General features: G+C 40.5%; 1 protein-coding gene across 5 annotated transcripts in view; it reads right to left on the bottom strand.

Moving 5' to 3' along the window:
• Positions 1-27,880, bottom strand: part of STXBP5 (syntaxin binding protein 5) — a 106,116-nt gene that overhangs the window by 67,965 nt on the left and 10,271 nt on the right. For all 5 annotated transcript variants that reach the window (XM_033143955.1, XM_033143949.1, XM_033143950.1 and 2 more), the window contains exons 3-5: positions 17,764-17,845; positions 14,801-14,901; positions 5,727-5,861 (exon numbers count right to left, since the gene is read on the bottom strand). In XM_033143955.1, the coding sequence (XP_032999846.1) occupies positions 5,727-5,861; positions 14,801-14,901; positions 17,764-17,845 (318 nt within the window). The remainder of the gene's footprint in view (positions 1-5,726; positions 5,862-14,800; positions 14,902-17,763; positions 17,846-27,880) is intronic.

The following is a 27,880-nucleotide window of genomic DNA, read 5'->3' as shown; positions in this document are numbered from 1 at the left end:
TAAAACTTCAGGGTGCATAAAAATATTTATATTCTGAAAGCAAACTCACTGCAACAATTTCACAAGAATAGTTACTCAATGTTTAAAAAGAAGCAGCTATAAACAGTAATAGAAATGGAGTGACAACACAGAAGCTAGAAACTAAGAGCACTCTCAGCAGTCTCAGGAAATAGATCAGTTCGCAAAGCACTCTGTTATGTTGCTATTTGATGTACAGTGCCAGTTTAGTGACTTCCAGAGACCTGTTTTAAAACAGTGACTGAGTTATTTTTTTCTCTGAGTTTAGAAATGTAGTGTTTCTTAAAATTAATTAGTAATATGATGGAAAACACAAAACAGGATGAATTGTGCAATTGGAATAGTAGTCAAATCTAAAATCTACCGGTAACTTGTAATTAGATTTCTTTCAGGTACTATCTCTAGGAGGTATGTAAAGAAATTTCAGGGAAGATTCCATTTTGTTTGAAACTTGTATTTGAACCATGTAAGGCCAAGTTCATACATAATGCTACGCACAAAAACATGGTTATGTGACAACACATAAGCATGTAGATACTCACAGTAAAAACAGTGGCTGCTTCTTTTAAGTTTTCCTGCTGCCAAACTACGAGAACCAAGAACCCGGGTTCACACAAAATGCTAAGCTAAACGCTTAGCTCCAGATAGTACGACAGCAGGAAGAATAGGGAAGGAGTAATCAGCCACAATTTTTTCCCTGCGGGTGCCCATGTGCTCTGATGTCCCTAAGGTTTGGCATAGTGTTGCGTGCCAATCAAGTCTCTGTCCACTTTACTGAATGCCCCCTCCCTCAACAAACTTCACTTCAAATACTTCTGCTATTGCAATGGTTCCCAATTAGCTAAGTATTGTTTTTGAAAAATCAAGCCATGGAACCCCTACTTTTGGAAATTTTGGTATCTCCATGGTAGTTTTTGTTATGTGAATGGTTCCACGGACTCCCTTGGTGGGTTACATGGACCTCCTGGGGTCTGTGGACCACCAACTGGGAACCACTGGCCTATTGGAAATCTTTTAAGATATTCATACAGCTCAAAGTTAGCATGAAATAGTTTGTCGTTGTTTTTACTAAAAGTAAATCAAAACACACATGCAAGGTTAAGCTGAGCTCCTCAGCTACAGATCTGTCAAATTGTTCTATGTAAAGTGCCATGGATTAAACTACAGAAACCAACATTGATTTAGGGTAGAATAACAATTTTCAAAAGATCTGCATCACTGTATTTAAATCAGCCACAATTCTAGGCTTGACAGGACTCTCAAGCCTTCCTGAAAAAAAAGCCCTTAATCAGAGAGGCTTCAAAGAACCATAGGCTGCAACAAGTCACACATTAGGTGCTGATCTAGCACTTACTAGATCTAGATCTACCTACTCAAGTTAGGTGGTAAAGATGTGAGAGCACACATGACTGAATTCTCCTCCATACAAATCTTATCACAGACATGTGAGAAGAGCTGTAGCTTAGCCTTTTGCCAAACATCCAGCTCAGTTGTCTATATAAAGAAAATGCCTTACATGCTGAAACATTCAGCTCCATAAATGCAGCAGTACAACCCAGACGTAGCTCTGCTACTTGAGTGAGATCTTGACTGTATTTTCCAAACTAAAATTAAACCAATAACCAGGTGACCCTCCAAAATAGAAATGCTAAATATGTGCTCTATTAAATTGCCACCAGGAAACCAGTCTCACAGTACAATTATTGCCATGTCTACTCAGAAGCAAGCTCAACGCAACTCATTTCCAGGTAAGAATATTTGGGGGGGGGGGTCTTCTTCAGGAAACATGCAAAGCAATGTCACCTATGAGGGTCTAGCAGCTGGTGTGCTATGCTTTCATAATGACTCAGGCTGATACCAACTATGAAAATCTTCCCCTGCCCCCAGACAAATGCATGCATGAATGAAACACACTAAAGCAATTAAGTCACACTTTTATCTTCTACCCAGTCAGGGCAGAGATAATTATTTATTATAATCAATATCTATTGGAATAATCAAACTTGAACAATAAAGGGAAACTTAGCCTAAAACTTGGGGGGAAATGAACAATTTGCTATGCAGTATTGTTGCATTAATTAGATCACTAATCAAACTCTCTCCCCTTCAGGCCCTCCCCCCAATCAGCTCCAGAGTGTTGAAGGCCACACCAGAGCAGATTTTAGGAGTGGAACCTCAGTGGTTCAGCACTGGATACCACAAAATAAAAACCTCCACAATAAGACTGCTGGCTCCTGATACATAAGCTAACATCTGGACTCCCCCCCCCCTTTAGCTCCATTTTTTCCCCTTTTCCATTAACCACTTGTAGCAATATCAGACAAATTTACTTACTACACCAAGAAAGGAATCCAAGGATCCAAGAAACTGAACAAAAGACACTGACTTCAGGTGATAATGCATGTCAATATGAAATTAAGGAAAAGGCTTCCTAAGTGGAGGACTTCCCATGGAGAATGGAGGAGTAGGAACAGTCATCAAAACCTTACAAACAAAATTATTGGGAAGACAATGCTACTAATGAAAGGATGTTAAATTATACCTGAATAGGCTACTTTTAAAGTCCTTCGGTGTTTTCACAAATTGCTGTAAAATCTATTTTAAGGGTGGCACGGTTTGTGGGCTGTCTTTAAAAACTGGCAATATAATGGCCCCGGTCCAGTGACTGAGACAAGACATATTGTTGACAGAGTTCACCGTTCTGAGTCCCAACATATCAACTTAGCTCAAAAGTCTCCATTTTGTCTGGAAAGGTGACTGGCAAATTAGAAGTGTATTTTTCAGTTCCCACATTATACCAAATGGAAAAGAATATCCCAGCCCTCTACACACTTGCCTGGGAACTCACAGGTTTAGCAAAAGCTAATGGAAACTTTTATCTTCCTCCACTTCCTAAATTCAATCAAGACAGCACCATCTCTTATCAACTGGTTACTAACAGGATATTCAAAAATCTTCTTTGTTCACTGATAAATCATCTATCCATGACTACCTTAGTCTTTCATATTGTTCATTTATAATATAGCTTAGTTTGGTTTCAAGAGAGCGGCCTTACTAGGATAAACTCAGTCTAACTGAACCCTGAAGCTCCTGGTTTTAGGTGCCTGCCTCTCACACTAAATTCTTCTTGGGCTTACTACTGTCCCTTCTCATTCCCCTCTGGTCTGGTCTGGTCTGCAAAAGTTAACCTATAAATTGCCTTTGGTTTCACTCTCCCTCAGTAAACCTTTCTATACCCTCCAACATTTCTCCTATGAAAATAGCGACGTCCCATTCCACAATGATAATTTTACTATTATACCCCAGCCACTCTGGGCGGCTTCCAACATATATAAAAACATAGTAAAACATTAAACATTTAAAAAACCTTCCTTATACAGGATTGCCTTCAGATGGCTCGGGGGTTGGATAACTCCACACCCTCCAACATTTCTCCAATGAAAATAGGGATATCCTAAGGAAAAGCAGAACATTCCTGGATGAAATCAGAAACCGGGATGGCTTCTCTAAATCTGGGTTGTCCCTGGAAAATAGGGACACTTGGAAGGTCTGCCTTTTCTGTTGAAACTCTGATACAATCTCTGTTGTTCCCTTCCCAAGTACCCCACTCCCAACAGAAGGGGTGGTCAAAAATTAAACTGCAGTCTAATACTTCTCTGGGTGATTTAAAGCAAATTGGAAATAATTTTTGCTTTCTGATTGTTAAACAATGGGAAAAAGTTGAACTGCTAAAAATGATGAAAAATAGGGAAGGCATCCAGAAGGCACAAATAATGCATTCAGTTCAGGTCTGATAATCAAACCAATTCCTCAACTCAGAATTCTTTAATTCTAACTGAATAGCTTGTATGTATTGGGCTACAGTTAGTGGATCTCAAGGTTCTTGTAAAAAAACTAAGAAAGCCTGAAGCGTCATCTCTGACTTAGAATAAATAAATGTGCTCTTGTGTATTTTGAAACCATGCTAGTTTCTGGGCCAACTCAAATGTAATGACAGCAGCCTATCCTCTTGCAGATGAGAGCCTGGGACACAGGACACAATGCAGAGAGCCTCCCTCACCCAGTCCTACAGTCATATTTTCTCTTTATAACTGCTGTTCCAGAATACCATTTTTTTCTGAACAATAAGTTTCAAAGGCATACAGAAACATGTCCCAAGCAAGTCTGATAAAAATACACTTACTAAGTTAGGCAGCAACATGAATCAGTCTCAACTCACTTGCTCTTCAATAACTTTTTGCTTTAAAAATTACATGAGAAGTGAGTTTAGTTAAATAAACAAAATGAAGTCTAGAATTACATTCATTTTATTTCTTTTTAGCTACTGTTTACTTTAACTATCTTTTGAATATTTTTAAATACTTGTTTTAAAGTGTTTTTATCAATAAAACCTTTTATTTTATATTTCTGTAAAGCACTTAGCAGCTGTTTACAATCAAGTGGTATATGAAGTTTATTAAAAATAAGTGAGGAAACATGAAACAAATGTGAGTCAGACTCAGGAGATATTTATTATCATATTTGAAGCTAAAGTAGAAGAGAAGTTTGAGAAACTATGCTAAATCCAAAAATGCAGCCTGTTCTATACTCCCCCCCCCTTTAAACTGTATTGAATTTTACAGTTGCATACAAAAGCATGCATGTTACAGGAAAAAACAGTAACAGAAAAAAAAACTAATAATACAGAGTTGCAGTATGAAATAAGAACACAAACCAGTATACCAATTACAATCATACTTCACTAAATATCAAAAGAATGAGAAGAATGGAGCTGGAGGGGTATGGGTAGATCCCTTCCTGCTAATATATTTAATATATTCAAGGGAAACCAATCTGCATAATTTCTGAGACACTCAACAAATATATACTGAATATATATATAGCTCCAAACACTATCAGTGCTTTAAAAAAAAAAAAACTTCAAGGGATTCCATTATGTACTGAATATATTTTTATCTAAATGACATACCAAATGTTTAAAATATTACTTTGCTGGCATGCTGAAATTAGGATCCTGGCCAGGGTTCAACTAACAAGTCCTGCTAGCAGAAGCTTGCACAAGGACTTCCACCAGTTCAATGGGTCTTCCTCCTCTCCTTTTCCCGCACCACCCCAAACTGGCTTGGGGTGCATGAGACCTCCCCCCACCCTGAACAGCAGGTGGAGGGAGGGCAGAGTGGCTCTTTCCACCTGGCAAGCTAAAAAGCTTGTGCTAATGGAATGAATGCCATAGTGTTACGTCAAATTCCTCTGTGTTCTTCTACATTGTATGACTACAGGCAGTAATCCTACAGCTGGCTACACTATGAATCAAATGCATGATCCAATGAATGCAGAGAGACATACTATTTTGGAATAAACACATAGGATAGCAATGTGCCATACACTCTAACCGTAGGAGTATTATTTTCCAAGGAAATTTCTACCATTTTAGCCAACATAGGGAGATAGCCAATTAAGTCACTGAGTAGATTCACGGATACCAATGCTTTTCGGTTATTTAAAATTCATTTTATTTTAATTTATCTACACCGAGTATGACTAATGCTGGGTATCATACATATACACATAACAGATCAGAAACCAGGGCTTCACAACCAAAAAATAAACACATCTACATTTTGTGTGTTGTGTCAATTGAGAATATAGTTGCCAAAAAGAATGAAACCCAAATAAATTACATTTATTTTCACCTAGACCATACTCACAGTTCAATGGCTTTATTCCACATGATGACATAGCCTGAGAGAGAGAAGGACTCCACATTAACAATGTGTATATTTCCTCTTTCAGTGCCCACATACAGCCATTTACTCTGGAACGGCATATGGCAAAATGTTATCCTGAAAGAGAAAACATAAATTAAAAAAGCAACTTATCTAAACCCTAAAATTGACAATAAAAATCAAGGAAGGCACACTATTGCACTTCATGTCCAATGTTTATGCTCACAAAAGCTTGTTTAATTAACACCCAGGTAAATCAAATTTTCTCTAACCTACCGGTAGGTCTCTGGTTTTCAATAACAGATCATTAGTTCTCAACCGTATCTCCAAAACAGTTATGAATATGTTGTTCTGTTAACACACACAACAGGAACACTAGCTGCTCATCTGCAACACATATAGAATGCTAGGTCTCTATGCTTTTAAAATGGAGTGAAATGGAGAACTGTTCCTATCCAAACATGAGAAATAACGAATGAAACAACTTAGAAAATCCATGATGAATGATTCTGCAAGACTATACAAGACATTTCTGCTCTCACAAAAAAATCAGAGCTAAAGACAACCACTTAGCCGAGAGAGGGGGGGGGGAGGGAGGGAGAGGGAGAGAGTCTTTATTTTACTTGGATAATGGAGAATATTTGTAGAATGGACACATTCCATAAAAAGAAATCTGAAGTGCCCACTATTCTCAATTTGTTTCAAAGATCTGCTGTGCAACAGTAGTTTCATCCATAGCCACTCTCGGTTTAGGTCAGAGGATATCTGTAAGGCACACTGATCCACATTTCTCACAACTTTCTAATTTATTGTCAAGTACCAAGAGCAAACTACTATCCAAGTTCTTCACTTTCTTCTTCCTTAAAAGTTGCAGTTTTGTCAAATAGCATTCTCTAGAGAATATAATTTATAATTGCAATAAAGGGCACCACAGACTTTGTAGCTAGATACATAAAAATGACATTATTTTGGCTATAGGGACGTGAGAATCTATGGCAGAACGTAGCAGTTCGAAAGCACGTCAAAGTGCAAGTAGATAAATAGGTAAACGGCGTTTCCGTGCACTGCTCTGGTTTGCCAGAAGCGGCTTAGTCATGCTAACCACATGACCCGGAAGCTGTGCGCCGGCTCCCTCGGCCAATAAAGCGAGATGAGTGCTGCAACCCCAGAGTCGTTCGCAACTGGACCTAATGGTCAGGGGTCCTTTTACCTTTTTACCATCAAATACTGACCCTCGATAGGGAAAGCTCTAGGGCTGGAGTATTTACACTTCCTTAGTTGTGTGTGTGGGGGGGGGGAGATGTTGTGGAGAGAAGGGGGGGGGCTTTGGATTCAAGGAAGGATATTATCTCTCTCAACGCCCCACCAACACACACCCTTTTGCTCCCTAGCAGTATAGCACAATGGTGTGATAGCCATGAAGGTTCCCATGGCCACAATGAAGAGACCTGCATGGGCAAACCTTCTCCATCTGCAGAAAGAAGGAAGACAATATTCAGGGCCACAGGAGCATATCTTAAAATGCCTTATAGTAAGCAGAACTCACATATTGTTTACCATTGTTTATTTATTGTCTTCAGAAGCTTGATCTTGTCTTGGTATTTCGGGACATGGCGCAGACTAACAAAATAGAGTACACCTAAAGTGGAAGTGCTACAGCACAGCCATAATCCAAGTAAATATTGCTAAACACCTATTGAATCAAAGCACAATTTGCATAATTACTTACATAAATGTCTTAATAGTTAAGGAAGGTCACTTGAGAGGCAATTTGCAGATACTTGCAAAGGATTTCCTTTGCTAGTTGTAGGCCATATGTCTCCTCTGATAAAACTGTCAAAGCTACTTAAGCAAAACCTTTATCATGATTTGTAAAACTTAGTGTAGTGTGTAACAATTAAACAAACTTGCACTGTTCCCAAAAAGAAGTTCAGTGTAAAAATCTCAGATACTGATGCTTCAAGTGAAAAGCCAATTCACTCTTTTTCTAATTTATTATTTTAATCCAAGGTTTTTAATTTGCCAAGTGTTGTACCAATTTATATGTGTGTCAAGCTATTTATTTCAGCCATACTGTTTTTGTTTTTTATTTGCTATTTAACTGTAATTTGTTATTTAATGATGTATGCCACCTTGGGCAATTTTCTATTTGACAGGTGGCCTGGAAAATACGGTAAATAAAAAGGTAAGGAGGAAGATTATGAAGGAGATCCACACATATGGCAGGTCTTTTTCCAAACAGCTGCCACATGATGGACTTGCCAACACAGTCTGGCCATAAAGGTCCAAGCAACTCAAGGCCTTTTGAAATAAAATGGCTAAAATCTGTTATTTTTGACACAGACTCTTCCTGGAGCATATTCATCAAGAAATAAACAGGAAAGAAAACCTGAGAAAACAGATATCTCTTTCCCTTTTTCCAGACAAATTATATAGCTGGGATGTCAAAAACCTGCTATACAAGAATCCCAAGTAATCCTGTGGATACAATTCCATGGAGATTGAAATGTCCGCTTCAGCACATCCACATTTACTACTGCTCCTTCCCACAGGTGATTCATGCAACTGCAGTGGCTCAAAAATGTGTAGTTGTTTCATAGCTGTACAAAGCAAGACATTACTTTTTCCACACAGCTGCTTTGCATAGAGCAATTTTGCCAGCTTCTAGGTAGCAACAATGTAAAAGGGATTGACAAACAAATCTGCTTTAGTTCTATAACCAAAATGCAGGCATTCACCTTGTTGTGTCACTTAAAGGTGTGCACAGTCCAAATGTTCTACAACCACCATTTATGTGCTCCCCACAATAAATGCTGCTGGGGTAACTATGCAAGGGCCTGATGAAATTATGAGATTAACCATCGATGGTTTCTTAATATGTATTTTGTTCCAGTACATTCAATGCCATCTGGAAGACTAACCACCCAGGGATTCAAGACAACAGAAAAAACAGAAACACATTGTGCTTTTTGTCTAGGTAATCCTAGACAAAATATCTACTATTGGCCATGCAGATAGGAAAGAATATGTGAAAGCATCAAAGAGATATGGGTTTTACAGAATTTAAGCATAAAGTAGAATGGTGAAAGGCAAAAGAGTCACCCTGTGGAATAAACAATGTACTTTAGAAATTAAGTACCGGTAAGACTTCTTTTGGAAGAAATGACATGGCACCACATCTTCAGGAAGCTTGGGAATTTCTTGAAAGGCGACTATGGAGCAGGGTGCAAGGCTATGCATTGTGTTTGGGCATTGCTACATCTATTTTGTGGTATTTTCTCGTTCTTGACATCTGGCATGTGTCTATGATGCTATGCCTTAGACCAGAAGTTCCCAAACTGTGGTCTGCAGACCACTTATTTAGATGGTCTGGTATATCCATACAAAGTATTCATACTGATTTTTTTATTTCTTCTATTATTTGTTATGTTGTTATCTTATTGCAATACAAATTGAACTGCATTGTCAAAGGTATGAAAAGGTAACAGAGCTCCAAAAGAATCAACGTCTACGCCCAATAGTCAGTTCCCTGTTTAGATTACCCACTACAGTAAGCATGGATTTCCTTCTCAGGCCTAAAACTGGACCAAATGGACAATCCACCCAGCACTGAAATGGCACCATGCCTTGAGCTCCTTATCTAGAAATTCAACAGAGACACAGCCTCATGGAAACAAATAGTGAAAACTATGGTTTAGTGAGATGTCTGAATGGACACACCAGAAAACTACCCAGACTCCAAGAGTTACATTTAAGAGTGAAAAAGCTAGTTTGGAACATGAAGCATTATTTTATTGAATGCACTTTAATATAGACAAGAGCTTGCACTTAATGTTTTAAATTTAACATTAAGCCATTATGTTAATAACTTATGGAAGTGCCTGGGATGTAGTAAAGAGTATTTTAATTGATTTATAAAAAATGCATAGTCAAGCATTTACCGTATGATGCATCTTTTAAAAAATCCATGTACAGTGTTAGTTAATGGAAAATACTGTAAACTAGGTCACAATTACACTTTTTTCTTCAGCATTCTTCCTTCATATCAGTTCACTAATGTTTCTTTAGAGTACTAAAAGTATAACCAAAGTTGCACTATTTAGCTAATTCTTCAGGACACTAAAGTGTTCAGAAGAAACTAAGTTAAAGGATATTCTCACATTCTTTGTGAGGAAGGAAAACAATCTTTGAGTTAAGAGAATGAAGTTGCCACACTGTTTAATTTTGGCAACCAGTTCCATGCTCTGTTTGACAACGAAAAAAACAAATAGACAACAAAAGCCTCTAATCTTATCCTTTCTTAGTGACATGAAAAAACAAGGCTTCTCTCAAGGAAAAATGTTTAGGTGTCTGTTTGGTAGAATTATTACTCTAAAATTTCAGCTTCTCTTATACAGTAAATTGGTTTGCCACACTTGCTAAATTGCTAGTAAGCAAGTGTTACATTTTATCTACGTTACTAGTGTAGAATATTAGTTTACCATGACAAATTCATTTTCTGCAAGGGATAGAGGGGCAGGCAAGATTATAAAAACTGCCGGCATTTAGTCTGAGTGGGCTTGGTTTGTAAGTGCCACAGCTAACAGAATAGCACCCCAAGAATAACAAGGCAACAATAAAAACAGAACAAAGTAGCAATAGAAACAAACAAAACCATAAGGGGTGAAGAATAGCCCTTGGAGCTCCCTGCCTTGCAATTGACTGCATTGTATTGTATTGGCAACAGCACTTCTCCCCACTGCAGTGACACCAATCACAGGGTGGCTCAGGTCCATTCCATTCCCAGCTGAAAATGAACTTATCACAGCAAGACAGTCCATATTTTTGCAGTGGAGGAGGAATATACCAAAGCAATCTCCAGTCAGGTAGGTATGCTGTAGCCTGGAAACTACTTACAAACTACGTGCTACAATACACACCAGTCAAAAGATGCTTCAGCAGATACTTGTGGCTGGTCTGCAAATGTCCCTCAACGGAACATTAGACCCAAAGGGAGAAGAGGAAGAAGCACCTTTTTGTAGAATTAGCAGCAACCCCACCAGGCACACCAGCAGCAGAAACATCTTAACACTTGAGAGATACACCTTAATCCATGATAACTACAGAGCCAACAAAACCTTATTTCCCATTGTATTGGGACGGACAGAAACAAGCAGGTAATCTATTGTCTAAAGTCTCTTGTATGCTTAAGCTATTTGTTTAAGGCCCAGCCGATATCTAGGGAGTTCCTTGGGAAGTGTGAGCTCCAGACAGCACCAACTCTACGGGAAATAAATGAATTTACCTTGGACATATATGCTGAGCCATACAAAGCACCACTGAGTCCTCAAGAAAGATACACAATTCCGTAAGTGCTGAGGGTGCCCACAAGCTCAGATCCCCCAAAAACTGATGTTACTGACACCAGAAAACAGCACCTTTCAGCTCAACCACTTCAGAGGCACTGTGCACATGTGTTCAAAGGGTGCTTTCATCAGGAACTTAATGAAGACCCCAGGTGGGATAGCAATGAACTGGAGATGGCTTAAGCAAAGCCTTTGCCTGTAGGAAGCACTCAATGTAAGAGTGCCAATCCAGGGATGCTCGAGCAGCACAAGACAGAACAAAGCATAATACTATCACCAGCCACTTCAGGGTGTTTGGAGGCAACCCCTGATCCAAGTCTGACTGCAGAAACACAGGCATCCCTTCACAAACCCTTACATGTTACCTAATGAATGCAATATCTTCAAGTTCTACAGTATGCGCCAGAAAGGTAACCACTACACTATTGTTGCCCCTTCATGGATCACTGCCTTGTCGTGGCGAAGGGGCTTGAATAACTCCAAGAAGCTATGAGCCATGCCGTGCAGGGCTACCTAAGATGGACAGGTCATAGCAGAGAGTTTAGACTAAATGTGATCCACCTTGAGAAGGAACTGGCAAACCACTCAAGTATTTTGTCAAGAAAATTCCATGGACATAAAAAAGGAGAACCTTTGAGAAGAAAGTAAGAGTTACCAAGGCATGCTCTGGTTCATGGGGTTATGGAGAGTTGATCATGACTAAGATGACTAAACAACAACACTATTGTTGTAGCCTTAACATTCTAGGCCCCTTCTTTCAATTGCCAAAAGAGGCAATCACCCTAGGTCTGGGTGGACTGTGTTCCTGACCAACAAGATCTCTAGGCACTGGAAGAGCTCACCATCTTTCCTAAATCATTACAAAGAGGTTGGACTGTGTCGAACCAGAACACAACCACAAACACCATCTCTGTTCCTCTATACCTCTAGATGATTGAATCTGCCCACAGTCTCTGACTAAAATGCATTCTGGTGAATTTTATAATCAATGTGTGCGAAATCACGCTGAGAGGACAGAGATTAAGTTGGCTATTCATGCCCTTGTGGGTGCACCAACTGTACAAGATCCTATCTTCTGCAATCAATGCAAAACCTTCAGTTGCCCCTGCCAAAGGTGAACAGAACCTGACAAATAATCTTACTAATTTAATATTGAAAAAAGGAAATAAAAGGAACTGCATCTGCCTGTCACATTTGCTGACAGCAAAACAGTTACAGCTGCATTTTTAAGGGTTATTGTTGTTGTTTACAGTTAAAGTAAATACAATCAGACCAAACATAAAGGGAAAAGGGAGTGGAAGAAAAGTGGGGGGGGGAGTGTGGCAGAGCTGGGCATGCTGTTTATGCAAACAATTCTAAATATGGATCCCAAATGTTTTAGTGTTTATTGTATTCATGCCACCTATGGATGGTAACATTTTAATATGTTGCTGGAGTAGGTAAATCTTCTGACTACTGAGCAATGGGCGGGGGAGACATACTTTTTTGCAGTATTTTGGCCACAAACAGGTCACATGAAATCCAATTACGTCCCCCAAGGCCTACAGTGCTGGCATATAATTGAGCCTCATTATTATTAATTTTTACTACTGCAAATGTTGAGGTTCTCAAGTCTGGCAATATCTTTGTATGTGGGTGGAGCTATTTGGGAGATAAAAGCTCATACCAAGAACAAACTTAGTTGGTCTCTAAGGTGCTACTGGAAGGAATTTTTTATTTTTTACAGTGGTGCCCCGCTAGACGAAAATAATTCGTTCTGCGAAAATTTTCGTCTAGCGGGTTTTTTGTTTAGTGAAGCGGCAATGACAGCCGCGCTTTCGCTAGACGAAAAAAAAAGACGAAAAATTTTCGTCTTGCGAGGCAGCCCCATAGACTTTTTCGTCTAGCGGGGCAGCCTCCCGCTAGACGAATGCCTTCGTCTAGCGAGTTTTTCGTCTAGCGAGGCATTCGTCTAGCGGGGCACCACTGTAATTTTTTATTTTGTTTTGACTCAGAGAATGAGTTTGCAAGAAGATGAAGAAATTCTCATTGTAAGCTTGACATTTTGGAGATTTACAGATAAGTCAACCCACTACTGGATAAGACTACATTTATTTCATTATATATTTATACAGGTGTGTATGGATTCTGCACAAGCTTGGAAAAATGTGGTAGTGGGACCAGAATACTACTTTTTGAGCAACAAAAATGTTAACTGCCTCATAGATACAAGGATTAAAAACTTAGCACAAGTGGCATGCTACAGTACTAAACTGTGAGCTACAGTACTAAACAAATTTCAGCTGAACTGTCGTGTACCAGGCATTTGATTAGCCCTCTCTCCCCAGGCTTTTAAACAATTCTAAGCAGGCAAGTAAACACAGGAAATTTCTTTAGTATCTGCTGGGTTAGTTGGCTCCATTTGACTTAGAGGACAGCATATGCTGTGTAGGTCTGTTCTAGGAAGCTTCCATCCTTTACAAAAGCATTATTATATATATTTTTGTGCTTGCCCAACTGGTCCAAGACATTTTGCTGCTCGAGGCAGCATGTTGCCTCTGATTTCTACAAAAGGCTGATTTGTGAGCATACACACAGATACACCCTACCTGTTACTTACTGGACTGACTAATATTTCAAGGACTGCCTAGGATGAAATCCTCTTTTCGTATGGCTAATACTGGACATAAAGAATGAGATATGAGATGTACACACACACACACACACACACACACACGTATATAACCAAAGGCAAGCCAGTAGCTGAGTTGCTAACAGGGAAGGGAGGAACTGAAGAGAGTAATCAACAGCCCCAGCCCTACGAAGGCTTATTTCTCTTGTCTTTTAGTCAGATTTTAGGTAGGTGAACAATATTTAGGGTAGGAAAAGTGTGGCTGCAAAAATGGGAGACAGATAAACAGTGTCAGGAGAACCTCAAGAGTAGAAGCACTCCTGTGGTGGGACGAAAGATAATGAAGTGGGAGGCACTAGAGACAGTAGAGATGAACAGTATCTCCAATCCAACCCAACCCATCCCCAGCCAACATTTCACAGATGAGAACAAGGACTCTCCTGTTTGTGTATTAATGTTGGTCAGACATAGATCTAGATAGCAGAAGCTGATCGACTGCTAGGTATTTGAGATAGATTCTCAAGAATGGGGTGCCTAAAAATGCTTTTTCGTTTCTGCTACTGAAGTTGAATTCTAAGAGGCAGAGAAGCAAGAGAATACAAAAATACAGAAAGAACTAGAAAGAAAGAAAAGTCCCATTTTTTTACTCCTTTTCCCTCTCCCACTTCCCAGCTGGGCTGTCACCTGCTTGCTATGTAACAGTAAGCAAGCAAATGTACCATCATCATCACTTATCTTCTTATTTCTTACAGAGTCCCCACGTCCTCCAAGCCAATAGAAGAAGTGATTTGCAAGTAAATTGCTCATGAAGAAGTAGCAGGCTAGAGTATGGTTAGTTCCAGAAGAATAAGATAAACCCCTGTGTTGCAAACTTCAAGCCTAGTGTAAAAGAGGCAACACGTAGACCGTTTTATTACTTCGCTGCAAATTATAAAGACATAATTGTGCCCATCATTCATCGGTCTACGTGTTGCCTCTTTTACATTAGAGTATGGTTAGGGCATGCAGGACTGAAACCATTTGCTACCTTCACCCTATTGTGTGAAAATGAGCTAAAGTGACGTACATTGTAAAATATTAAAGCAACAAATAATTCTTACCTTTCTCTGTTAAATTTTAGGGAGTGCAGTATAGCGGGCCTCTTCTGACGCAAATTCCATAAATGTAAGGTATCATCAGCCAAGGCACTCACAAGGGCTCCCTTAAAAGAAAATAGGAAGTTTTGTCAAGGGAATCTGTAAATATTTTGGAATTATGGTGCTTTCAATATTTTTAAAGGTATCAGAACTGCTCCACAAGAGTGGAGCACATTTAAAATATTCCACATTTTCCAAACACAGTGGTGCCTCGCAAGACGAAATTAATTCGTTCCACAAGTCTTTTCGTCTTGCGGAAATTTCGTCTTGCGAAGCACGGTTTCCCATAGGAATGCATTGAAACTTAATTAATGCGTTCCTATGGGAAAAAACCAGTCGGGGCCGGGTGTCGGGAAAGCGAGCGGGGAGAGCGGTTACTTACAGTACTGTAGTGAGCGGCGGTGGCGGGAGGAAGCCGGGTGTGGGGAGGGCGATGGGGAGCGCGGGGAAGGCGAGCAGGAGGAAGCCGGGTGTCGGGACTGCGATGGGGCAGCGCGCGGAGGGCGAGCAGGAGGAAGCCAGATGTCGGGACTGCGATGGGGCAGCGCGCGGAGGGCGAACGGGAGGATCCAGGCGTGGGGAAGGCGATGGGGAGCGCGGGGAAGGCAAGCAGGAGGAAGCCAGGTGTCGGGACTGCGATGGGGCAGCGCGCGGAGGGCGAGCAGGAGGAAGCCAGGTGTCGGGACTGCGATGGGGCAGCGCGCGGAGGGCGAGCAGGAGGAAGCCAGGTGTCGGGACTGCGATGGGGCAGCGCGCGGAGGGCGAGCAGGAGGAAGCCAGGTGTCGGGACTGCGATGGGGCAGCGCGCGGAGGGCGAGCAGGAGGATCCAGGCGTGGGGAAGGCGATGGGGAGCGCGGGGAAGGCAAGCAGGAGGAAGCCAGGTGTCGGGACTGCGATGGGGCAGCGCGCGGAGGGCGAGCAGGAGGATCCAGGCGTGGGGAAGGCGATGGGGAGCGCGGGGAAGGCAAGCAGGAGGAAGCCAGGTGTCGGGACTGCGATGGGGCAGCGCGCGGAGGGCGAACGGGAGGATCCAGGCGTGTGGAAGGCGATGGGGAGCGCGGGGAAGGCAAGCAGGAGGAAGCCAGGTGTCGGGACTGCGATGGGGCAGCGCGCGGAGGGCGAGCAGGAGGAAGCCAGGTGTCGGGACTGCGATGGGGCAGCGCGCGGAGGGCGAGCAGAAGGATCCAGGCGTGGGGAAGGCGATGGGGAGCGCGGGGAAGGCAAGCAGGAGGAAGCCAGGTGTCGGGACTGCGATGGGGCAGCGCGCGGAGGGCGAGCAGGAGGAAGCCAGGTGTCGGGACTGCGATGGGGCAGCGCGCGGAGGGCGAGCAGGAGGATCCAGGCGTGGGGAAGGCGATGGGGAGCGCGGGGAAGGCAAGCAGGAGGAAGCCAGGTGTCGGGACTGCGATGGGGCAGCGCGCGGAGGGCGAGCAGGAGGAAGCCAGGTGTCGGGACTGCGATGGGGCAGCGCGCGGAGGGCGAGCAGGAGGAAGCCAGGTGTCGGGACTGCGATGGGGCAGCGCGCGGAGGGCGAGCAGGAGGATCCAGGCGTGGGGAAGGCGATGGGGAGCGCGGAGGGCGAGCAGGAGGATCCAGGCGTGGGGAAGGCGATGGGGAGCGCGGGGAAGGCAAGCAGGAGGAAGCCAGGTGTCGGGACTGCGATGGGGCAGCGCGCGGAGGGCGAGCAGGAGGAAGCCAGGTGTCGGGACTGCGATGGGGCAGCGCGCGGAGGGCGAGCAGGAGGAAGCCAGGTGTCGGGACTGCGATGGGGCAGCGCGCGGAGGGCGAGCAGGAGGAAGCCGCGTGTAGGGAGTTCGATCTGGGAGCGCGGGGAGGGCGATCGTTAGTGAGCGGCAAGCAGGGAGGGCCAGCGCAAGCGGGAGGGTTCTTCTTACAGTGGTACCGCGCAAGACGAATGCCTCGTCTTGCGAAGCACGACCATAGAGAAATTCGTCTTGCGGGTCAACCAAAAAATCGCAAAACCCTTTCGTCTTGCGAGTTTTTCGTTGTGCGAGGCATTCGTCTTGCGGGGTACCACTGCACATTTAAAATATTCCACATATCATTGCTCAGTTTTGTAGCAGAAAATGACAATTTATACAGTATTGTCATTAAAGCTAGGTAAAAAAAAATCTGTTAGTCTTTGCTCCATTATATCAGTTTGACTGTATCAGTACCGAGAGTCAGTGCTGGACAAACCAGCAAAAGGTAAATTGCCAAAAAATGGGAATGGAAGCTTTCAATCACCTCTAACTTGTGCTCAAAAAAATGGGAGAAGAATGCATGCCCAAACTGTTTGCACACAAAACAGCAAAACATAGTTTGTCATTAAATTTGAATGCAGTAATTAGCATAACTAAGTTCTTAATTTTCTTAAGTAAGTTTTTTAATTTTAATTTTTCCATTTTTATTTTCCAGGTAATCTGACAACTCATCATTCCAGTCAATTTAGTTGCAACCATTTGCACTGAACAGATTGCCTTCTACTTTTATTACACACAAAATTGTATGCATCATGCCCAAAAATGGAAATAAGAATGATGGATAAAAAAAACTTATGGACTATACAGAAATGGCGAAACTTACCGGAAGAATAAGAAATCAAGATAACAAACTCTTTATAAAAGAATGGAAATGGTTTATTGAATATTTACAAACAAATTATAAACAGATAAAGACATTGGCAGGATTATTGTAGTAACCTGCAGTTTCAAAAGTATAATCAAAATAGATAAATAAAAGAAAAAGTTATGTTAATTTAGAATATGCAGGAGATGATAAAAATAAATTCAAGTAACAGCAGAAAGAGGAGGAAGGAAGTCGAGGTTTGAAATGTTACAACTATTGTTAAGCTATTTAAATGCGTATAAATGAAAGCTATAATTAAAATTATATCTTTAAAAAATTGTATCACAAGCTTACCAACCTCATTGATCAGAAACTGAAGCTGGATTACTGCAGCACCACTGTCATGTTGGCAGTAGCATTCAACGCCTGGACGACCAAAACTGACATTAATTTCATTAAGGAATATTAGCTAATATAAATTTGCATGGGAACCAAATAATCACATCAAACTTACTATTTACAATTATGCTAAGTAACAGCTTCTACAATGTCAGTTATACCACAGTGCAACTTTTTATAGAAGCCACACTGAAAATCAGCAAGCACCAAAGAACTTATTTCCCCATCATTGGTTCTGGACAGGAATGCTAGTTCATACTTGAAAATTTGATACTGAGCATGGTGGCAATTTAAGCCTCATTGTCATCACTACTTAAATGCTATGAAGAATTTCTCACATAGGACCACTGTTGCAGGAATACTTAAACCACAGGAAAATGAAATATTAATTTTAACACATCAAAAGCTAGCTGAAAATTGCTAGATCAACACACTGCTATCCTTTCAGTATGGAAGAACATCACCTTCCATTTCTGAAATGAAATGCTTCTGGTTGTTGATTTAATAAATTAAATTATTTATTCTTATTTTAAATTGTTTGTATTGTGACCAATTTGTTTTAGTTTTCTGTAAGCAAACTCAGTCTTTAGAGAGCTGGGATATAAATATTTTCAACAATAAATAAGCAAGTAAAGAGTGCCTATTCCTCCTGCATGGGTACATAAAGATGTGCTAGAAAAACCAAGGGTTAGCCTGTTTTATTGCGACCAAATCATTTATCCTCCCACAATTCCTTCACCCTGTGTAGGGAGGCCCAGCATGTGAACTTTCACTCAGGAGCCAAGTAATAAATGGACAGCTCACTATCATTATTAATTGTTACCATTATTTCTGTCCTCTTTTACTCATTGAGTACTCTGGTTGTTTATGAACAGTACACTAAAACATAGCACTATAAATCTGTCAATTTTTAATACAAAATTTACAAACAGCAGAACTGAGGAGAACTAAGGGTTTCAGCTGACAAGTCCTGCTAGTGCAATGGGGTTCTCCCATCTTCTCCCCCTGAAATTGGCTCTGGGGAAGTTCCAAAACAGCATGTAGGAAGAGGAGAGGGGGTTGTTTTGTCTATCAAGCTGACAAGCTTGTGCTGGTGGAATGAGTGCCGTACTGCTATGTTGAATTCTTCCTTAAATATAAAGATAGGTTTGAATAAAATGTTTCCAAAATTTCAGTATAAAAGCCAAGGAACTCAGGGAAGCCTTCTAAAAACCTGAGTACCATCACCAAGAAGGCACTGTATCTCATGCTCAATAGGACAGAATAATTTAAAAAATGACAAACATGCATGAAAAACTACACTCACAGTGAGCTCAATGTACATGCCTTCTTTCTTCTCAGTTTAGGTCCAAAAGGCACATTTTCAGTAAACACATGTTACATACAAGTGCCAAATCTGGGGTGCAGAAGTTTAAGTTCTATTGTCAGGACGTGCATTTCAAATTCTGGGAGAGTGCTGGGGAAAACAGTAACAAAATGTCTGGCATTGGGGAGGGGGGTATATACCGTAATTCAAAGTTAGAGAGAAAAACACCCCTGACAACGTTACGCTTACCATTGGAAGTCAGCTATGTCCTGATTGTGGAGATCACATAATACTAATTACAGACACACACAAATGGTGTCACTGTCTAGTAACAAAAAGCATTCCTCAGCACTAGGATAGATATACAAGGCAGCAACACCACTAATTTCACAAAAATAATTTAGCAGGCACCTGTACATTTTGCCCCATAACTTTATTTCTAGAAGGGTTAGAGACTTAATATTTATTTGCTTGCTTATTTATTTATTTGTTTATATTTATTAAATTTGTATATACTGCCCTTCATCCAAAGATCCCACGGCAGTTCACACAGTTCACAAGATAAAAATACAAAATGAGAACACAAAGTACATAACAAAAAACAAACCAATGAAAGTTTGCCCATGGGTGGCATGTTGGCAACCCGTTCTGTGGCTTACAGTTAGCAAATGAATCATAGAATCATAGAGTTGGAAGAGACCACAAGGGCCATCCAGTCCAACCCCCTGCCAAGCAGGAAACACCATCAAAGCATTCTTGACAGATGGCTGTCAAGCCTCTGCTTAAAGACCTCCAAAGAAGGAGACTCCACCACACTCCTTGGTAGCAAATTCCACTGCCGAACAGCTCTCACTGTCAGGAAGTTCTTCCTAATGTTTAGGTGGAATCTTCTTTCTTGTAGTTTGAATCCATTGCCCCGTGTCCGCTTCTCTGAGCAGAAAACAACCTTTCACCCTCCTCTATATGACATCCTTTTATATATTTGAACATGGCTATCATATCACCCCTTAACCTTCTCTTCTCCAGGCTAAACATACCCAGCTCTCTAAGCCGTTCCTCATAAGGCATCGTTTCCAGGCCTTTGACCATTTTGGTTGCCCTCTTCTGGACACGTTCCAGCTTGTCAGTATCCTTCTTGAACTGTGGTGCCCAGAACTGTGGTGCCCAGAACTGGACACAGTATTCCAGGTGAGGTCTTTCCAGAGCAGAATATAGTGGTACTATTACCTCCCTTGATCTAGACGCTATACTCCTATTGATGCAGCCCAGAATTGCATTGGCTTTTTTAGCTGCTGCATCACACTGTTGACTCATGTCAAGTTTGTGGTCTACCAAGACTCCTAGATCCTTTTCACAGGTACTGCTCTCAAGCCAAATGGTTTAAATAGACTGATTTAAAACTTGGCAGCATAAGAGTGGTATCTTTGAGGATGGTCTATGCCAAATTTGGGGTAGAAAGGATAAGGAACGGTTTATTCTAATCAAGTTAAAGTTTGCCAAGACACTGGGATGCTGACCATGATTCTGCATTTTTCTTCCATAGATTTTCCTGGTATGCTTCTTCTGGAAAGATTTCTCTGCTTGTACTGCATGTTTTTGATAATGTGTTGTTTTAGGTCAAGGGGAACGTTTAATATGTGCCTCCATCAGCAGAACAATGAGGGAAATGATTTCCATCCCTTTGCCTCTGCCTGCAGACATTAATGTGACTTCCCACACTGTTATGAGCGCTCCTTCCACCAGTAAAAGGAGTGAGAATCATAATCTCCTGTGTCCTACTGACAGAAGCTTCTGCTAAATCCAAATGCTTTCTGTCTGCTGATTATATTACAATGCTACAAAGGGCTAGCTGCTTCTGTGATTTAAAAAGGCTTTCAATCAACATTTTAGCAATTTTGTAGAATGGTGGTATCCAAACAGGTTTTTATTTTTTAAAAAATTACAGCAAGTGGTATCTCACATCTTTAATATTTTAAATATTTAGTGTATTTTTTTTAAAAAAAAGATTTATTTAAAAAGTCATCAGGGTAAAAACATGGCACCAACTACAAAGTTTATAGTGGACATGTACTAAGAGGCACACAGCATTGCACTGATGACACACGCTTCAAATCCCCAGGTGATAGCTCCCAACTGTTTTATGTGGAATAGTATAGTTGATTTCTAATCAACCCCTTAGAAATCCAACCTCCCAAAAGCAATGGGGCCTAGCAATAGTCACCTAGAGCTACTTTCTTTTTCTGCAGGTAGGAGCAGAATCACTAACACAGTGCATCTAACTCCCAATCCCATGACAACTGAAACTGATCTCTCAGGCTGTAAACTAGATGATGCTCCAAGGACCTCCAAATGAAACTACATTAATTGTGGCATAAAGTTTGGCACAAATCCAATACATTTTGCCCTCAAAGTGCTTTGCAAATATCACAGCTGGCTACTGATACCATACAAATCTGAAACCTGCCCATTTGTCATTCTAAACAGCTCTTCTGGGCAGTTCACTGAAGATGCTATGAGGGTAAAAAGTGTGTTTTCTTTGCAGCCACCACTGTCCCAAGGTAGGTGTGATTATAGTCTTGTACCCATTTGATCAAATTCACATTGAGACTTCCATCAGCTCTGCTCTAGCAGACTGCCCGTGTACTTTATCCCCATTAAGTTAGCAACATAATAACTAAATACAATACAAATGAAACTGAGCAACTGGAATGAATAGAACAGGAAACAAAATTTAAAATCATACTTCTAAGGAACTTTTTTCCAGGTGAATATCTCTAGGAACCATCACACAGAGAAATTCAGGCATGCTAAAGTTAGTAAGTGAACAAGTAATACAATGAAGATGATTTCCAAGTAAAGTTCTGAATTTATCTGAACATTAAACCCTACATGCACTAGTAAAATTAGCACGGCACATTTTAACTTTGTTTACTATCAAGTACGCTGAATCAGTTCTTTATCAATTTAAGGAATTTGAAAAGTTGTTTCCAAATTTTCTGGAAAACCAGTATCACCAACTCTGAAATGTTGGTATTAACCATTCTGCATTTTATCTATACAGTGGTACCTCGGGTTAAGAACTTAATTCATTCTGGAGGTCTGTTCTTAACCTGAAACTGTTCTTAACGTGAGGTACCACTTTAGCTTATGGGGCATCCCGCTGCTGCTGCCGCCGCGCCGCCACTGCACAATTTCTGTTCTCATCCTAAAGCAAAGTTCTTAAGCCAAGGTACTATTTCTGGGTTAGCAGAGTCTGTAACCTGAAGCCTTGTAACCCGAGGTACCACTGTACATACAATAGTAGTGGTTTCCTGGTGTGAGGCAAAGACCACCTTCTCTTGGCTCCAGTACAATTCCTTCTCCTATTTGCATGGAGGCACAAGGAGCCCTGAGAGAAGACCTCCTCAGTTTCCCCAGTCCTACTGAAATAGGGTTTGGGAAAGTCCTGGACATGCTAGTATCCTAAGGGTAATCCAAAGGAAAGGCTAGCAGCGGAGCCCCTGGACCTTTCACACACACACACCCCAAACACTGAATTTTTGGGGGAAAGGCTATTCAGAAGATGTGACTGTACTGTCTGGGAAAGGCAGGTTGGAATCTGGGGCCTGATCCTGTACCTACCATGAAAGGTCAATAAAATGGAGTAGCTGTGCTTGTCTTGTCTGGTACTCATTTGGGGCCTGGTCTTTAAATTTATTTCCCCATGGACCCTGAGTCATTTAATGTGACATTGCCCCATACTTCCAAAATTGGTAGCTAAAGTCCTATGTCTCTACAGTTTTTAATAAACGTAATTCAAACTTCAGAATTCTGTGAGAAATGAAATCAGTGACAACAGTTGAAAAGTTTGCAATGCTTCTTTCTGTTTCATAAGTTCATTAGTAACAAAGAATAGATTGCAAATACAGTATTGGGCAAGTTTGGCAGTTTCAAAGCACTTAGCTTTGTTTGTTTTACTTGTATTTAGTAAACATCCTAAACTAGATCACTCTAGGCAATCATTTTTTTTCCAAAAATTCTTTTTTCCAGGAAACCCACATCACTGGATGCAATGGTCAACAATAGTTTCAAACGGCATCTGTAAATTACAGCCAAACTACAGTACAGTCAGTCTATTCAATGACAGATTACTGCATTCTATTGGCAGCACTGGCATCCAATGGTAAGACAAACTTCCTGGCTTACTGAAAACAAGCAGCATATATGGTTGCTCTTTAAAATGTCACAATCAGCAAGTCAACAAACCAAGAGTTCAGGTAATTATCATAACTTGTAAGGAGTGGGGAGTGGGAACAAACCATGTTCCCTAGTTCAGATGGACTACAAAGCCAATGCTTCCTGGTTTGTTTACCCTGTTCATACTGGGGGACAACCAAAATAGGAGTGATTGAGTAGCATGTGCCAACAGGCTGCTTGTTACGGTAAGTGTGAATGCAGGAGCATCAAGGCAATCACTTGCTTTCTCATCAGTTTTGAGGTTAACAATGTAATATCTGGCAAGATTAGGAGACAGCACAGATTAGTTGCGCTTTAAAGTTTTAAAAATACTGTTAGTGAAAGTACAGTCCAATTAAACATTTCAAACAAAAATCTACCCAGCATTGGGTTCACTGTGCACTGCTTCATAAATCATGTTCAAGAGAAACAATTTAATTGATACAGTTTGCCAAGTGATACAAGATGTAACGAAGATACCAGAGAATCTATCATCCTTGATAAAGCCAGTCTTATTTTACAGTGAATTGACTCTTCAATGTCAGCACATACAGTGGTTAGGTATATTATGTACTTCACATATCACATGCTTGTAAATTCTGTGATTTACGTTTTATATGGTAGTTTTACGAACGATGGGCTTAGCCAGACACAATGCTATGAAGAGATCCTACAATCCAACTTATGGTTGACATTTCCTGCTTTAGGGTTTTTGTTTTCAACAGCAAGCTCCCATGCCTGCTTTCAAGATCAAGTTAGATGAGCACTGGGAGAAGATATTTAACTTGACCCCTGATCTAAATAGTCTCCTAAAGCTATTATTAGCTGGGGGGGGGGTGTAAGGTACAGATAGTTTAAACACTCATTCTGTTTCAAAGCATAGGTCTGCTAACCAGTTAAGAAAAGACACATTGGAAGATTCTAATTATGAATCACATAATGTCTTGTATGGTTCCAAGTTTAATGAACTTACTCCTCTACATTATGGTGGACTATTGCAGTCTTTCCTAATCCCTCCTGACCTAACATTTTTGTTAGCTACCTTGAAAACAGGTTTAAAAGTTAGGAATAAATTTTTCAATTGAAATTATTTATAACAGTAAAAACTATGTTTATGTATTATCTGTTTAGGGTCCATGTCCTAATTGTGTTTCTCTCCAGCTTTCAAAACATCATTTATCAATTAAATTACCACATTTTATTATCCACTTAAAATATACTGAGAGAGAAAACAGAAGTTAGACATGAACATACATACAAATAAGGCTGCAATCCTATGCTTACACTGGAGTACATCCTGCTGAACTCGTCAGGGTTTATTTTTCAGTAAATATGCACAGAATTGGGCTGTGTTACTATGTTTTAAAGCAATACCTATACTACCGGTACTCTTATTCATGATTCTTCTACCACCAATATGTGACACAGTGTATAACTAAAGCACTTTAAACTTAAAACATTTCTTTCCAATTCAAGCAGCTATCCAGATGCTTAAGTTCCAATATCAAATACGTCATCTCTCTCAACATATCCTCAAACAAATACCAAGCCTGAATTTCATATTTGGTGAAATATTTGACTGATTACAACTCAAGCAGAAAGGAAAGTTAAATTAATACATTATTCAGTGTGAAAGCATTCATTCAGCACTGAGCAACACACTATTATCATTACTGCTTTTACATAAGCAGCTTTATGATTTAGCAGAGTCATGCCTTTATCATGCAGTAAAAATCCAGTTGTCGACTTCTACTGCTATTAACTTGCAGCCAACGTATGTTCTTTTTATAAAAATAGTAACCGATACCATGTCACTGAAACTATAATGCACAATTGCAGATACACAGTTACTATGAACCAGTATCTCCTATGGTCCAATCACAAGAAAAAAATACCACTTTCATGTTTTTGCAGCATATTGCGGTCTATTAACCCAGATTTGTTCCATTTTGTTTAACAGGACCTTCTTCCTATAAAGTATGCTTAGGACTGCAGCCTTTGGTCACACCACCAACCATCAGTTAATACTATAGTACTCAAACTAAATGTTAGGACCAAACAACTAGATAGTCACAGGTTAGCCACCCTACATTTTCCTCCCAGTATGTGCTCAATCTTGCCTATTTACACATATTAATTTTACACTCCTCACACGGTATATTTCAACTCCATCTTGCTGATTATTTTATCTCAAAATACTTATGAAAACACTGATGAGCTTTAACAAAGCTCAACTATAATACAAATGTTTTGTCAATTGTTCAGAACAGTGTGTATTAATAAAAATGTACAGGATGCATAGCAGTCTATTAATTTTTAGCAACAGATATTAATACATTTGTGCAGTATTTGAGCTTTCAGTGCAGTTCACATATTGTTATTTTAATCCTTACAATACTCCTGTAAAGATTGGGGGGGGGGGGCCTGGTGGAAGTAAGAGCCTAAGGCGATTCAAAAAGTTTATGGCAGAGATTTGAACGAGACACATCCCCAGTTTGTAGCCCAGTCTCTGTAAGAGCAAAGTGCCAGTCCCAAGGTTACAGATTCATTTTAAAGGGACTTTGACCACCTGCAGGTTAAAAAATACATCTCCAGACAACACCAGTGGAGAAGGTGGGAGTTGGGACAGGGGGTGTAGATCTGACTGACAGCAGTGGTTTCCAACCAGGAATTTGTTATATTTATAGCCTGCTGTTCCTTTCTGAATGGAATAGCTTTGCCAACGTTGCTCTTCAACTTCCGATCACAGTGATTTTGGATGGGACATAAAAATAAATTATCAGAAGGAAACTGCACCCAGTGCTCTTAACAAAGACACAGTAGTGAGCTGAGCTCCTGAGTTCTGAAAAAGTAGTTGGGAACAGGTGCTCAGAGGGCTTTTACATACAGGTAGGGCTTTACAGTGTCCACCAAACAGTACTGTAACACTGTTGCAAAGCCACACAAAGAATTTAAATGTCAGATATTTCTAAGCCGCTTTCAAGACAATAGGCTTCCCACTACATTATTATATACAATTCCATTAAAAAGCAAACATTAAAGCATACCATTCAAATCACAGTAGATCAGCCTGTTTACATATGCCTAGTACAATAAAATTCAATAAATACCACTGAATACCCCATAACCACTTACATAATAAAATATTTCAATGAAAAGTCAAGGATAACTGGTTTTTTAACCTTTCTTAAAAACCTGAAGGGAAAAGACTTTCAATTAAACTAAAACCCTAGAGGAACACACTAAATTTCATATAGTAAGGGAGGGATGGAGTCCTGTTTAAAAACTGCAAGCTTTAAAAAGCTTCTCTTAAAAAACCGCAAAACCATTGTAGATGTCTGTCTCAAATTTTGCAGCTTCATCTCTTCATAATAGACTATATGTTTTATGGTTTCTTGGTTTTAGCTAAGCTGCCTGCCCACAACATCCAAACTGCAAAGCCATATTTAGTAGTAGTAGTGCACAGGCCTAACATAGAGTGTACCCTGCAATTTGTGAAACAAGGAATGATAGGTTAATATATCAGTTTTATATCATGTTTTGAGATTAGAACATCCTCTGACAAATAGCTTGTGTCAATTTGTGTTTATTGTTATCTGCTGATGTTTACAATTATCTGTTTACATCCTAGAGACTACAAAATAAACCGGATAAGGGTTCAGAAACAAATGAACCTTTGTTTAAATGCTGACATCCAGTTGTCAGCTTAAAGGAATCTCTACAACCTCTTAGACTTATTCCTCATTGTGTTCTGCAATTTTTCCAACTCTAGACATGCACATATCACTGGTTTTACGATTTTAAGGTGTGTAAAGACAAAGCAGCTTGCTGCTGCCACTCCTATTATCCTCTTAATTTTTACTATTACTCTCTTTCTTCTTCTACATTTGGGGCAAGTACCAAGTTTTGTTTTGTTTTTTTGTCTGAGCAATGTTCAAACAGAAAATATAAGCAGCAGGTCTGTGCATCCACCCCCCCCCCGAACCCATCAACAACATGGATCAGCCTCAGGATGACCTAAACTGAACTGGGGGCCTTGCACATTCCCAAGTTTAATTTAATTTATTAGGGTTTTAAATTCTAATTAAACGTGGATAGTAGTGAGGGGGGAGGAAAGCTTCTGTCTGTCTCTCCTCCTTCTCCACCCCTCGCAGTTGATTTAATTAGGGTTTAAAACTCTAATTAAAAATGTGCTTGTCCACTCACCTCCCTTTTGACAGCCCCAGATGGACCCAACCCAGGGCAATCTGGGATTTCTCCAGAAGCTGTGCACAGCTTCTTGAAAATATAGCTCAGGTTTGTTGATCACCCATGCTAAAAATGACTTGTTTTATTTTTTAAAACCACCTGTCTATCAAATTATACTAAAGGAAGAATATTGCAACCTGTTGTAAGCCAAACACTCACTCAACTCAGCTAATAACAGAGGCCAGTGTGTGCCTGCCTTTTGCTCCTGAATTCCAGTGCAAGTAGCAGTTGGAACTGAGTGTCCTCTCTTTGGGAGAACAGTAAGCTTCCTGCAGCTGCTCCTTCTCTGGTAATGGTTGAGGCTAGG

The sequence above is a fragment of the Lacerta agilis genome, chromosome 3 (genome assembly GCF_009819535.1).
Source record: "Lacerta agilis isolate rLacAgi1 chromosome 3, rLacAgi1.pri, whole genome shotgun sequence".
Taxonomy (NCBI): domain Eukaryota; kingdom Metazoa; phylum Chordata; class Lepidosauria; order Squamata; family Lacertidae; genus Lacerta; species Lacerta agilis.
Note: the sequence above shows the minus strand (reverse complement) of the source record. Positions and strands in the feature narration are given on the sequence as shown.